Raw genomic sequence first — 14397 nt, 5'->3', positions numbered from 1 at the left:
AAAGTTGACTCCTTGATATCAACTTGATGAATTGACAACTACAGTACCAATCAAACAAGAGAAATGAGTAAGACTAACAGTACTCTATGTCGCTTGGACAGTTCAAAAATGTCTGACATGTGTGTGTCGGAGCTTCCCAAAGTAGGGTGTTTTTGGAGGATCCTACATGGGTGCGACAATTTTTTTGGAGAGTCTGAGCAACATAGAACAGTAGCATACAATAATTTCAACAGGCTTCTAACATCTGTATTTGCTAGGTTATCCTTGCATAATAAACTATTTTTCCTGTCTAGTAAACTACTCCTATTATCTAATTGAACAGCATTGGAATTCTTATTCTTGACAACACATTTTCTTATTGCACCCCACTCAGCTTAGCCCATTCCACAAACTGCATACCACCGTAAATATTGTTAGCAAATCGTACACCCACAGTGAAGGCCATGGCAACAGGGGGGACGCGTTTGGCTACAGGTGATGCTTCAACTAAACGCTCTAATCCATTTATAATTTGGTATCGGGTATTCGAAGAGACTGCCAGAAAGAATCCTGAATGAAAAAGGAGAAAGAAAAAGAGTCAATTCAAGCAAAAGGTAGAGAAAGGCTACAACACATGCAGATTTGACAACAGAAAGCACTTTGGAAAAATTGTAATAATATCATGTCAATCAAATTAACCCAAGCTTGCATAACTGTGGTCCATTAAAGACTTTTTACTTTTTCTCCTTTCAAACTATATGATGTGAGGTAAAATGTTCAAGTCCCACCAGAAATTTATCTATTAATTTGTCATCTACTCTTCACCAATAATTCATTTTTCTTTTGACACTACAGCCTCAAATCTTCATGAGCACAGAGGTTATCATATAAAGAATCCAGCTTACAAAAAACAACAGACAGAATATAATTCATATTTCTTTAAATTTTTTAGTTTGTATTATTGGGATAACAGAATAATGCAACTATAAGTAGGGCTTGAATCATGCAATGAGCTGTGAAACTATTTCACCTATGTGAAAGTCTTTCCGGGATTAAACAAGCCTTTCTCTACTTAGGGAGAACGAACAACAAAATTTAAATAACAAATCAAGTAAGTTATGAAAGAAGGTAGGTGTAACGGAGTGACTAATTATTGATGTTTTAATGAAGGGGGATGGAAGATATTATCTAGTCATGCCATGTGTCATAGGATGACGGGTTGCATGCCATTGACCATTGATTCTTTGCGTGGTTGCCACTTGTCAAGGGTTCATTTGCCACATAGCCATGTGGTCATGTTGTGAAAGACCCTTTACATAGAAGCTATTTGTGCAAGTTCTTTTGAAATACCACTATTACTTTGCCAACAAACACCCACATATTTCAAAAGATTTTTAAGAATAAAAGAGTAAGCAATAATATAGCAAGACTTGCTAGATTTGTATGGTCTGAATGCAATAGATCTGGTATCCCAATTTCAAATCACATTTTGACCCTTATAATTTTGTTGTTCAATGCGGTGTTGCGTGATATAGGCCATGCGCTTTCCTTATTGCATATGTCTGGTTATTCATGAAAGTTCTAAAGACTTAGGCCTAATAGGAGCTGCCCCACTCCACTCTCATAAAGGTGAATCCATCAAAAGTATATTGTATTAAATGACCCTCCTTAAGAAATATGAATTCATTAATTAGCTTCTAAATAGGAATGGTGGATTCGAGTCTGCCCTTTGCTCTATAATTATTTAGCTACATATATTCAAAGGTACAAATAACAATTCAAAAGCAGTAGCACATACCCCAGAGTGCAGCACTTCCTATTAAAGGAGGGACAGGTATGTCCTCTTCTGACTTCTTGATGCTCCTGTTAGACACATAAGAATATCAAATGTCAACCCATTACGAGAATGAATAGCACACCATTTAGCTGAATAGACACGCAGCTGATTTCGTGGCGATCAGAAACAGAAACTAAGCATCACAATTGAAGTACATAAGATAAAAAATTTGTTCATTGGAGTGAGTAAAGATGTACACATTCCAATAGCTACATTTTGAGAAGTTGTGCACACACAAGATCCATGTTTATAATATTCTATATACTGTTCTTCATAGGAAAAATAGCATGAAATCTTGATAAAGAGCAAGTTTCAATAACATCCATGTCAAGAAGAATATGAAAGAAACTAAATGCAGATATCATTGCATGAATCCAACTTCAAAGGTATCGAAGATCCACCTAAAAATGAATAAAGAAAATGTAGCCAAAAAAAAAAAGGAAACTAAGAAGAAAAGAGCATAGCTATAAAGCAGCCGGCAATAAAGGAAAACTCTTGTCGAGTAGCTTGCAGCTGCCACAAAACAAAAATAACAAGAAGGCCGACCAATTCTAGAATTGATCTAATTGATATGTAAATGTGACAGGATACAATTCAGAAGAGCAAAGAAACTCTATATTTGTTTGATGCAACTGGTCAAAAGGATCGAATAAGCGCGACTTCAAAGGAAAAGAAACACTCAATAACTGTAGCTTGAATATGGCTGGCTGAGAGTTGGAGGTGTACAGTATTGACAGTTCAAGTGGAACTAGAGTGGAGAGTGTTTCACAAACATACCTCTTAGCAGTCATTATCAAATTTGCAATGCCCTGACCAACGAGGCCACACCCAAATCCAACTGAGCCATACAAAAATCCCTGGTAATCATGAAAGTGAAATAGGTTATAACACTAAAAAGTAACTGCTTCAGAACTACAAAATGACTCAATACTTGGGGAACAACAAATCAAATGGAACCAAAATAATAGATTGTGAATCAGGACTTTGAAAAAGGATTCACATAGAAACAAATTCTCTTATCCAAGATCTATCATCTGTATAGACTGGAAGTACCAAGATCATCTAAAAGATAGCAAAGAAAATCTATTTCTTTATTTTTTTGAAACTGACAAAGAAGTTTAAATTATTTATTTTTTTGAAACTGACAAAGAAGTTCAATTATATTTATACCTTGTAAAAGAATGTTGAAATACGCTGCTGCAATGTAAATTTACACCCTGGCCTCTCAGCTTCAAAAACACTGCAGAAAAATGGATATTCAGAAATCAGCACCAGAAACACTACTATTACCAGTTGTCATAGCACGCGTCAAACTTAACCCACAAAAAAAAACAGAGGATGTGCTGACCATGTTATTCCCAGTTTTCATGTAGAATCTCACACCCTTATGGAAGCATTAAATCATCTGACTTAATCTAAGTGAACAAGAGAAGTTTCAAAAATCAAAGTTCTAGCATGCACCTAAGGCAGCCAACACTTTTTAAGAAGAATGCCATAATACCCATACCCAGGTCCATTTCTACAAGAACCTTGGTCACTTTTCATAACATGTTTTAATCCTAAAATGGTGAAGCTTGCCACAATAATCTTAACGGTCAGCAGAAGTAACTATACACAAGAGAAGGATTAAGTCTCTGAGGTCAACCTCAATCAAGTTCTTAAAAGAAGAAACAAAAGACCTTGATAATATAAAGACTTAGGCTGTCCATGCAAATAAAATATACGGGCTTGTGCCACAGTACTTAACCCGCAAAGTTTAATTGTATAGGCACATAAAAATAGCCAAGAGTTCTCAAAATCTATCATAGAAATATGAAGAAACTCGTGGTGTTAAAAATTAAAAATTAAAAAACAATCTCGAAAAGGTGTAGTCTAAGACTCTTAGTTGACGCTTATTCACTGATGATGACTGAGTATCCGGATCAGAACTTCCTGATCTCACCATTTAGTCGACTAAAGTGAAAGTTTAACATCCAGGCCTGTTGTGTAATCTGTTTCTGCTACATTAAATTCTTCACTCTTGTCACAGCTTGCAAGCTGGATCTACTAAAGAAGAGGGTATCAGTTCTATATTTCTTTACAAGTTATCCAAATCAATCACCATTCTCTTACATCAACCAGATCTTAAATCACCTTTAAACAGCACAAAATCCAGCTAAAGAATCTCGAACCAGTTTACTTTTTCTAATAGTAGGTGATTGAATCAACTTCAAAACTTTCTTCATCTGATACCCTGATAGCCACATACTGTCAAAATCCAAAGTAGAGAAATTATTTCAATCTTTTACTCTGTGTTGAAATCTTACATATCAAATCTATGCTGAACAGATTATGTTGTATTTGATTGGCTGCGAAGAGGTAAAGATATGCTTTCCTGATGAGTCTCCGCAGAAGCATTCATTTCTATACTACATATATCCAATTGTATGTTTCTCTTCAGTCTCAATTTTAATGTTCCAATGGAAAAATGCATCCCAAAGTTTTGACAGCTTCCCATTAAGTTTAGACAGGAATTGAATGAAGAAAAACCCGAAAGCGATCAATCAGATGCAAAGAGATATATACATTTTAAATTTAACTGGTTGATTAAGATAATTTTTATGATCATTTCATATCACTGGAGTAAAAGTTTGTCCAATGGTTTGTAAAAGTTGCTTTCCCATTTGAAACTGTGTAAAAACACAAAAATGAACTCCAGATAACGCACAGAATATGAATAACGTTTATATGTGTTATGACTTATGAGCAAGGTGCATCTGCGTGAGCGGAGAGTTTTCAGCTCAGATGAAGTGAAACAATTTCATGAACATATAATTATTTTCTGTATCTAGCTTACTGAACTATCTCTAAGAAGAACGTGACAGTTGTTACTCTGATGCAATTAGTGAACGCACTAGATGTTGTGTGACATCCTCAAAATCATGAGAAAAGAAAGTACAACAGTTGGAGTCGTACATGACTTGGAAGCCAAGGAAAGCAGAGAATGCTGTAGAAATGAAGGTGCACAAATAAATTAGTCACCTGCTGGGAAGAGCTCCACAAGCATGTCGAAAGCGTCCAAAAGAGCTGCTTGAAATGGACTGCTTGCCTATTCGGACATAAGGAGCCAACATGCCTACCAATGCGATGTCAACAACAATTCCAACAAGAAGATCTGCTGCATACAACTCAAATTCTGCCCAGAAATCCTTTCCCCTTTTCTGAACCTCTGCAAATGTTGCACAACAGGAGTCTATGACAATCTGCAATACATCAGATTACGTATAAACTGCCAGTCTTATCAGGTTTAAACTCTTTAACAATCAAGCTTGTTAGCTACCAGTTCTTTAACTGATGTATAAAGTACCCGTCAGTTAAAACTATTTATTAATCCATTTTCCACAACCCATTCCTTGACTTAAAATGTTTTTCCTTGAATATCTATAAGCATGATTGTCCCCACAGCTTAGTAAAAGAGAGCAACCTATCCCATAATCACTTATTACAAGCTTTGTACTTGAGCCATGCACACCTCAGATCACAGTGGCTACTTAGTAGGTTAGTACCCTATATGATAAAAATGCAAGTCAAACACATTTCACAATCATTACTCTTAAAGAGAAGAAATATTTTTGGCATTTACTTTTAAAGTTTAGTGTTTGGGTTAGTTTGAGCGCAATATTTGTGGCACGCTAGTCAATCGATAATACCAATTACCAAACACCTCATGACATTAGTGATCAGCCATAATAAAGTACTGGCATAGCTACCTCTCAATTTCATTTTATTTTCAACAATTAAAAGAAAACATAGTTCCCAGATTATCAAACTAACCTCTGTTCCGACTTTAAACAAAAACGACGGATCAGCAAGCATTCGATTTCTCAGCATTGAGCAATGTCTCATCAAAAATCCCAGCGGCCAAGCTGAACCCTAAATGTCAAAATACCAATTCAAAATGCAATCAGTACATCTACACACATATCAAATAAAATTGAACACTTTGCATCAAAATTAGTACTCCCTCCATTTCAATTTATTTATCTTACTCTCTTTTTTAGTCCATTTAAAAAAGAATGTCTCTTTTCTTTTTTCGACAACTCTTTAATTCTAACTTTCCACCTGACATCTCTAAGACCACAAGCTTGAAAAACATTTTGATATATTCCAAGCTAACATGCCGCCATAGATTTTGAAAACTTATCTTCAAATATCCGTTCGACCATGAAATTTGATCTTCAAATATTTTCAAGTTCCCAAAAACTAGCTGATTTTGGATTTTTGAACTTCCACTCACAGAACTTCACAAGTTTTATCATGTCCAAACACAACTTCAATTTCCAAAAAAACTCAAATTTCAACTTCAAAATATATGGCCAAACGGGAGCTTCCGTATCTTTCGTTTAACAACAAAAAATTCAAAAAACTTTATACTTTCTTAAACTCCGTGTCAAGTAAAAAACAGACAACCAAATTAAAACGAAAAGAATACATTTTTTTCACCTGCATATCCAAGTAACGACTAAGAATCAATCTCCGAATCCCTGTAGTCTTAGCAGCTTCCAACATATCAATAGGCAATTTCGCCCCTAATTTTTCGGCCTCTTTAACCACCTCATCAAACTTCACTATCGGTCCAAACTCTTTTTCATCAAAACCACCACCGCCGTCACCATCATCTCCGCCACCGTTGTTGTCAGATGGAAACCCACCTTTTCCGTTACCCCCATCACCTCCGTCAACAGTTCTAACGATGGATTCTTGTCCAGTACACGTAATTCTGAAAATTCGATCAGTTTTCGTAATTGATTGTTGTAAAGATACAAACTTTGAGAGATTTAAGCATTTGAATTGTGGAATTTGAGTGTTGTTTGAAGAAATCGAAAGAATTGATATATGAGAAAGTGATGATTGAAACAGAGCCATTGTTTGATGAAACGAGCAACGTTCACTTGCGAGTTTTTTTTTTATAGTAGTAGCAACAACGTACGACATAAATTCTTTTATTTATTTTGTCACGGAGTTCGACTAATTTAAATTCAGCTATTTTTCGAGAGGTTTAATCAAGGCTCATACATCTAAATACAAGTATCTCAAATGTATCGAGTCAAATTAGATGTATTTTATTCTAGATACATTGTTTTCATGTATTCAAATGGATTTGCATGTATTTGAAATATATAGCAAATTTCATCCGTCTCTCTAATCTCACTTGCCACTCTCTCATGTATCTGGTGTGTATCTAAAGTGATTCGCATGTATTTTTGATACATACAAATTTTGTTTGTCTCTCTCATCAATCTCGTTTGCCTCTCTCCCTATTTTTGGGTATCTAGTAGTAAAAATATATGTATTTAAGTGTAAGATAAGTAAAAAATTCTTAATTAATAGTAAGATACGTAATATTTTGAAAGTATAAATAATAATAGTATATGATAGTAAAGTATGTTTAATTATATAGTTTTTCCTTTTTAATAATAGTATTAGAGAAATTGCAACAACTTTGGAGGGTTGAAATTAGTGAAGTGTGCATGACCCACCTAATTTTTTTTATAGAGATAATGGTAAAAACATGAACATTATTTATTTCTTTTTAGAGTTATTTAATCCAAATTATAAGATGTTTGTGTTTGTTATTTAAATTATTTATCAAAGTATATTATTATGTGTGACGTATGCTATTTTTTTTGTTTGAAAATAATATCAAAAGTCATTCTATAGAGATAATTAAATAAATTAAGAGATAATGATTAAATATGAAGCATCATTTTTTTCTTTTTGTAAATTTCTTATCTTAACTATAGTGTTTGCATCTTTTACCTGAAACTATAAGGTCAGGTGTTTGCATTTTTTACCTGGAACTATAAGGTGTTTGCATTTTTCACCTAGAATATCACTAACTATTTATCAAAAACATGACTCAGAATAAATGAGTAAGTTGTCATGTGGATGGAATTTTATGGACGAGTGTATTTTGGCGATTTCAAGCACTGGTCTAGTCAGCTTTGAGACATGTTTTGATAAATAATTGATAATAGTTCAGATTAAAAATCAAAACACTTACAATTCAAATATAAACTCGCAAAAAAATAATATTTCAAATGTATTTTTTACTATTATCTCATTTTCATATTACATATTTACTTGTAACCAAAACATTCATAATCATATCATTACGTCATTACCTTCTATGACAATCTTGCTTAAATATCTGTATATTTATCATTTCATAATAGGGAAAGGTCTGGATTTGTCGGAAAAGGTCTTAACTTTATCATCCATTAAAAGTTCGATTCAAACATGTCCTTGGTATTACAATTTTTGGCTCGAAATCACCTTAAGTCACTAAAGGATCGTTTGGTAGAATGTATTAGCAAAAATAATGCATACATTAACTTTGTTCTTGTAGTTTGTGGTTAAACTTCTCCACCTCAAGTCAGAACTCACTACTCCATTCACTCAAGAACTTTTCACAAAGCAATATTGCTAATCAATATAGACCAATCTCATAATCAGTGTAGTAGGAATAGTATGAAAATACAACAAACTTGAAATGTAACCAATTGGTACAAACAATTATAAGAATTTCAAACAAATTGAAAATGATGAATGTAGAGCTTTATGCATAATTCTTCTAAAGATATAATTAGTCCCACTAGACCTCCATTTTACAGCTAGTATACTTATGAAACAAAAACATGAATACCTTCATCATATAGCTTTACAAACTCTTCATGAAGCTGTACATGTATAAGAGAGAAATGTGGACAACAGAGTCCCATTATATTGCTCCTAGGAAAGGAACAGATTTTACTAGTATCAGCTGAATTCTATGTTTGTGTCAAGATACATGAGATTGAACCATAAATTTAGTTTCTTCTCATCTTCTTCCATCAGGAGTCCATTGTTCCGATGGATAAGTATTTTCGTTTTGTTGTTGTTGTCCAACCAACATACTAAATATACTCAGCCAGCCAAGCAGGACAGTTGTATCTTATGAAATGAATTCGAAATGGTTTCTCAAAGGGATATATAGGTGCCCTGAATTATCAAGGGATGAATCTATTCCAAACATGTAGTGCGAGAATTCTGGTGTGGAGGGTAAATATTTATAAATGGCATTCTCCAGGGGGAATAGACATCAAACCTGAGTCTTCTCGTCATGAAATCAAAGAGGAGCTTTTATGGTGTCTTGAGCTTCTCGGTTGCTCAACTGATGATCTTGGGGTTGGACCTGTGCTTTCAACCACATCTGGTTGAGTATCTGAGGATTGGGGAAGGAGCTTGCATCCAATCCTTCGGGCAAGAAAGCGCGGAGAACTGAGGTAACTATGTGACTTTGTGACCTTTCTCATCTCTTGTTTGATTTTGCTGAATTCTTCTTCAAGTTCACCAACCCTAGATTTCATTCTTTCCAAGTCCACCTTTAGACCCTGGTTCTCACGCACGACTGTCACCCATCCGTCTCTTTGTACAATTTGACCTGCCATGTCACTAGGGCCAGTGACAGGAGCTGCAGGGCCACTTTCTGTATCCAAGACTTGGAAGCAACCAGCTAAAGCTGTTCTCAGCTGCAATTGCTCGAAGAAAAGAACTTGGAGAACAACTCGAAGAGGCAATCTGTCATTCTGGGATGCATGGGCGCAAGCATCAATAGAGAGCTTCTGAAAGTCGATGATGTTGCAAAGCTGCTCCTTCTCTTTTGCTGAAAGCCAAGGATGCGCCTATACAATTTTCATTTCAATCCATTAAAAGTCTACAAGGTTCCACAGTGCAGAGTTGGAAGCAATTTAGCTCTAGGTCAGTAATGAAGCATATAACAAACAAAGTAAAAAGATATAAAAGGTGAATACATGTTGAGACTACACAGATGGCATAAAAGAGAGCAGAAGAAATAAGCTAGAAAATCATTTAGCATAAAAAAGACTAAGCAGCTTTCCGAGATGCATTCGCTTTTTACTAGAGGCCTACCCTCAGAAATGAAAGACTCTTTCCTATTTATGTCCGTCTTCAACAATGGATATGCAATTGACATGCTATGAAATATAAAAAGGCAGACATCGATGGAATAGAATGAAATGACTAACTATCATGTGACAGTTAACTAGCAGGTAAAATAAATTAATCCAAACAATCAACTAAAAAAATTTGGGGGAAGGGGAAGGGGAAATGGGGAGGGGATTACAAGGTGGGGAATCAAACCCTCACCAACAAGGTGAGAGTTCAGGCAGGCAGCCAACCAACTGAGCTACTAAAATTCCCCGATCCAAACAATCAGCTATATCATCACTAAGCACACAGTAAAATATCAGGGACCGAATCAAACCTTGAAGTATATATCTAGAGCTCTATATAGCCCATCATGCAGAGATCTTGAAGATTCTGGGAGAGCTTCAGCAAGTGAACGTACTTTTCCCGGCTTTAGGTTCACATCAGATGCAACTTCTGCAATATAGCTGTCAACCAACTTCGCCACTCTCCTTAAAGGATGGGATGATGGTGATGTTCCTATCTCAAATGAAGATGGATCAGGTATTGCAGTGATCCCAGATTCAGAAGATATAAAATGATGAATCATTCGTTCAACACAGTCGGTGTTATATAATGTATCAGAATCTGAGTAGGAAGGTATCAGCAAACCATCTAGGGATGCTAGGTCCAACTGCATTCCTGCTCTCCTCTCCAACGAGTCCAGGCATGTGTGGTGCACACCAAGTATCAAGGCAACTCGCAGAAGTCCCAACAAGAAACGGCAAAAAGATTTGCCCTTCAATTCAGGAAGCTGTTTCGCAACACTTTCAAGAAGAACTTTCTGATCGACAGCAGCTGGTGTCATACTGAAACTAGCAACTGTTCTAGTTTTACCAATTTGCCCACTCTGCCACCGGCCAAGTCCTGGAAGGTACTTCCTACAGTAGTACATCATAGCACCTGCTAAATTTTCATGTCTAATACCTCTGGCTTCCATTGTTCGAATTAATCTCTGAAATAATGGCACAGAAAGATATGAGATGTCTTCGAACCACCAGTCAGATTCAATGGTTTGGATTCTAGCACCGGTGTTAATTCCATTCCACAATATACTACCTCCAGGGCTCTGTAAACAGCCATACAACAACATAGGCCATCCAAATAAACTAGGATCTGTGCAGACCATCACAGAGAGAGCATGCGAGCATTTACTAATGATCTCTAGCTTGTCTGCTCTTGGTATGACAGAATCACAACTTTGGAGAGTTAATATGCAATCTTTCCAATTCTTCAGAATATTCTTATGAAAGTAAGCATCTGCCTTAAACAGTAAATTATCTTCACCATAGTCCTCCGTCATCTCCAAGTAATCTGCTGCACAATAAATCATTACAATGTTCCTTGGGGTATATTCTATTCGAATACCATAGCAGAACTTAACTGTGACTAAAAATATGTCACTCCCACCAGGGAAGTCTTCTAAAGTTGTCAGGAAAGTCCCTTCATGTGGACCTTGAGCTGCTCCTAGTATTTTGTCAATCCTTCCACATCTCGACATAAGTGGAAACTGGAGACAGAGCATTTTTTGGCTGTTAGACAAGACTTGATACAGAGAAGTTAAATTTGCTGTAAAAAGGTGAGTTGGGGATTCCATATAAAGTCAGCAATACTTGATCATTATAGGATGCATGACAAGAAACAACATTAAAATAAAAAGTGTCAAAGACAAACATAAATAATTGCGAGGAAAAATCAAAGCAAGCGTATGTAAAATCACCCTTGAGAAGAGTACAGTTATTTTGAAGATTTGACACCATAGTCATCTTCCATAGATCACTGATTTCACACACATCACTTCTAAACTGGAGCTTGCATAACTTTGCGAAAATGGAAAACTTCTGTTAGATGAAACTGAGTTGCCACAAACATTAGCATTCCAGTTTATTTCGGTTCCAGTAAACCATCGGCGAGTCACTTCATACTTCAAATTTTGAATACTCATCAAAAGAAGGCAAGAATTGAAAGGGGCATGATAAAAATGAATACAATGAACAACTAAGGTATTAAAACTATTCTTTATGAAAAAAGGAGATAATTAGCCAACCCAATAATTTCTTTCTCACAATTAGTGCACATCAAGAGGAATTATCAGAAAATTTAGATAGTTTCAGATGCTGGAAATAACAATTTCCAAACAGTATTAGATGTTAAGAATAACCTAAATATAATTCTCATCATTCTGACCATATGCCAACATGTTTAAAATAAAGTACTACTCCCTCCGTCCCAATTTATGAGTTATTTTGACTTGGTAAGGAGTTTTAAGAAAAAAAATAAAGACTTTTGAAATTTGTGGTCTAAAATAAGTCATAGATATTTGTGTGGCTATAAATCATTATATTAAGGGTAAAATAGGTATTTTAAAAGTTAAATTGTTACTAAATAGAAATGTGTCATTCTTTTTGGGACTGACTGAAAAGGAAAATAAGTCATAACAGAGGGAGTAATACATAATCCATGAAGTTTATGATACTTTTCAGATTATCATTACTACAGAAGAATTATTCTCAAGCCCCATTATATCTTGCCAACATATCCATTAAACCTCATGACAGTACTGGATTATTATTACTAAACAAGAAATAATTTTAAACAACCTCATCAATTCTTACCACCATGTCCATTAATCCTTACCCAAGACCTATTATTCAAACTCATTTGATTGTAGCTATTCCATAAAAAATATACCAACACAGTAGATGATAGATCAGAAAGTGATGGTCCAAAGCAAATGTGGATTCTGTGAATGGATTCTCAAAGGAAGTTCATTTAAATTAGTTTATAACTTGAACATAGAAACGATCATCTCCTATAACTCCCGTAATAGCCTACAATATGTAGTTACTAATTATTTTTTAAAAATATTCAAATTTAGGGAGTATATATTTGTTAAGGACAATTCAAAGGTAAAATTAGACTATATTTTTAGAACAGAGGGAATGATGCTTCAAAAGATGCGTCCAGGTAGCAATCTAAAGGCCTAAAATGAGTCATATAGATTCTCTTATCCCATATAAACAGAGGCCCACTCTTCCAGGACTCCAGTTGAATGGATTCATCAACCAGGCTGGATTAACACCTACAATCACCATCTCTTTTGGAAACATGAGAAACCCATCGCATTCAAACTAGCAAATGGTGATAACCATTGTACCATGCATGAAACACAAGTAGGCACAGCCGAACTACAAACTTTAAAGTAAATTGTAAAAACATTAACTCATTCTTGAACAAGCGTTGCCATGTTTTTCTCAAGTAGGAAGCTATAAAAAGGGCATTATTTTTGAAGTATGATACTCCATTTTGTTCTTATTGAATCTAGTTCAGTGAGGTAGGGCTACTTTTGATATTGACATACATTTTGCCCATGGGCCGCAATTCGACTAAGTGGTTCACGAGGAAAAAGGAAAGACTAGAAACTCTATGTTCGTCAGTTGCCATTCAACAAATAGAAAAATTAATGGTATAATAGCTATGTAACAATCTAACAGGGCATAACTCGAAAGTAGAAAATTGTCATCTCTCATAAACACTAACCCTCATAGTATTATTCCTTCAACATTTGCCAAAATTGACCAATCTGCTTCTTGAACTGAGTTCTATATAACTTAAGAACTTACAGCAAAAAAAAATTAACAAAGTTGGAATGCAACATCTCCATTATAAACATGGATTATTTAAATGCATGATAAAGGAAATGAGAAAACACTTCACCTCAAAATTGCCTAGCACTAAAGGTCACATGCTAAGTTGCATATCCCTTAATTTTAAAAATTTAAAGAAGAATAAGTACCTTGTGAAGGTGGAAGTTTACTCCGTCCACAACCAAGGTAAAATCACTGACCAAACTTGCATTGCAAAACCTGTCATGTGCATCAAATTATGAATCAAGAAAGAAAAAAAGCACAGCTAAACAATTCCAACTTATCCAAATCTACAATCAAAACTTTTGGAATTAACGAACATCATGATGTTTTCATTCTGAAAGATGAATGAGAGTCACCCCCCGGGCTTTGGTCTCGGACTCTAGTGGTAAGAGAACAACTTGTGATGTGTGGGTTAACGAGTTCGAATATTGCCACATACAAAGGCCTGAAATTTAAGTGGAGAAGGGTAGAGGGGCAGACCCATTATCCACCGTATTCGAACCATTGAAGATTTCACAGTTATAACAAAATGTGAATGAGACTCCAATCAGAACTTAAACTGAGCCAACAGATCTTTTGGTATTGATATACAGTAAAATTTCAACTGGCATTGAAACCAAATAGACTGGTAGCCAAAAACATAAACATCCTCCTGGCAAGAAAATAGATAGCTCCCTCCCACAATATTACCATCAAAATTGACCCAAAATTGCCTCTAAAAATCTTAAGCACATCACCAAATTGGCAAGTAAGCCTATAAGCAAGAGCCAACGTTCAGCTCTTCAGCAATATCTATGTCGGATGCAGAATTCTTTCATTTTAGCCCTTAAACACAGGTACAACACAACAACATATCTACTGTAATCCCACAAGTGTGGTTTGGGGACGGGGTGTGTGTGTGTGTGTGTGTGTGTGTGTGGGGGG

The 14397-nt window shown here is 35.4% G+C and overlaps 2 protein-coding genes across 3 annotated transcripts in view; both read right to left on the bottom strand.

The window, feature by feature from the left end:
• On the bottom strand, positions 1–6763 carry LOC102588147 (protein RETICULATA-RELATED 1, chloroplastic). The gene is made up of 7 exons (XM_006349008.2): positions 6299–6763; positions 5630–5728; positions 4838–5058; positions 2987–3056; positions 2594–2673; positions 1778–1842; positions 1–549 (listed from the first exon to the last, which is right to left on the bottom strand). Exons 1-7 carry the CDS (start codon positions 6719–6721, stop codon positions 356–358), a joined length of 1152 nt encoding a protein of 383 aa, XP_006349070.1. The 5' UTR covers positions 6722–6763; the 3' UTR covers positions 1–355.
• A 1628-nt stretch (positions 6764–8391) lies between these two features.
• The window catches only part of LOC102587598 (BTB/POZ domain-containing protein At3g44820), an 8126-nt gene continuing 2120 nt past the window's right edge, over positions 8392–14397 (bottom strand). The window contains exons 2-4 of one of the 2 annotated variants that reach the window (XM_006349006.2): positions 13620–13689; positions 10122–11333; positions 8392–9519 (exon numbers count right to left, since the gene is read on the bottom strand). In XM_006349006.2, coding sequence (XP_006349068.1) covers positions 8956–9519; positions 10122–11333; positions 13620–13689 — 1846 coding nt within the window. In that variant the 3' untranslated portion in view covers positions 8392–8955. Of the gene's footprint in view, positions 9520–10121; positions 11334–13619; positions 13690–14397 lie in introns of those variants that run through there. The other variant, XM_006349007.2, reaches the window with a different exon arrangement.

Source organism: Solanum tuberosum, unplaced genomic scaffold, assembly GCF_000226075.1.
Source record: "Solanum tuberosum cultivar DM 1-3 516 R44 unplaced genomic scaffold, SolTub_3.0 scf00101, whole genome shotgun sequence".
Lineage (NCBI taxonomy): Eukaryota > Viridiplantae > Streptophyta > Magnoliopsida > Solanales > Solanaceae > Solanum > Solanum tuberosum.
The sequence above is the reverse complement of the archived record's forward strand: the minus strand, read 5'-3'. Positions and strand labels throughout refer to the sequence as shown.

Coding starts and splice junctions, on each gene's coding strand:
- LOC102588147 (XM_006349008.2), bottom strand. CDS start 6,721: ATGGCTCTGTTTCAATCATCACTTTCTCATATATCAATTCTTTCGATT. Junction 5,059..5,629: donor TGTTTAAAGTCGGAACAGAG/GTTAGTTTGATA, acceptor GATGTATTGCAG/ATTGTCATAGACTCCTGTTG. Junction 550..1,777: donor AGGAAGTGCTGCACTCTGGG/GTATGTGCTACT, acceptor TTTTTCATTCAG/GATTCTTTCTGGCAGTCTCT.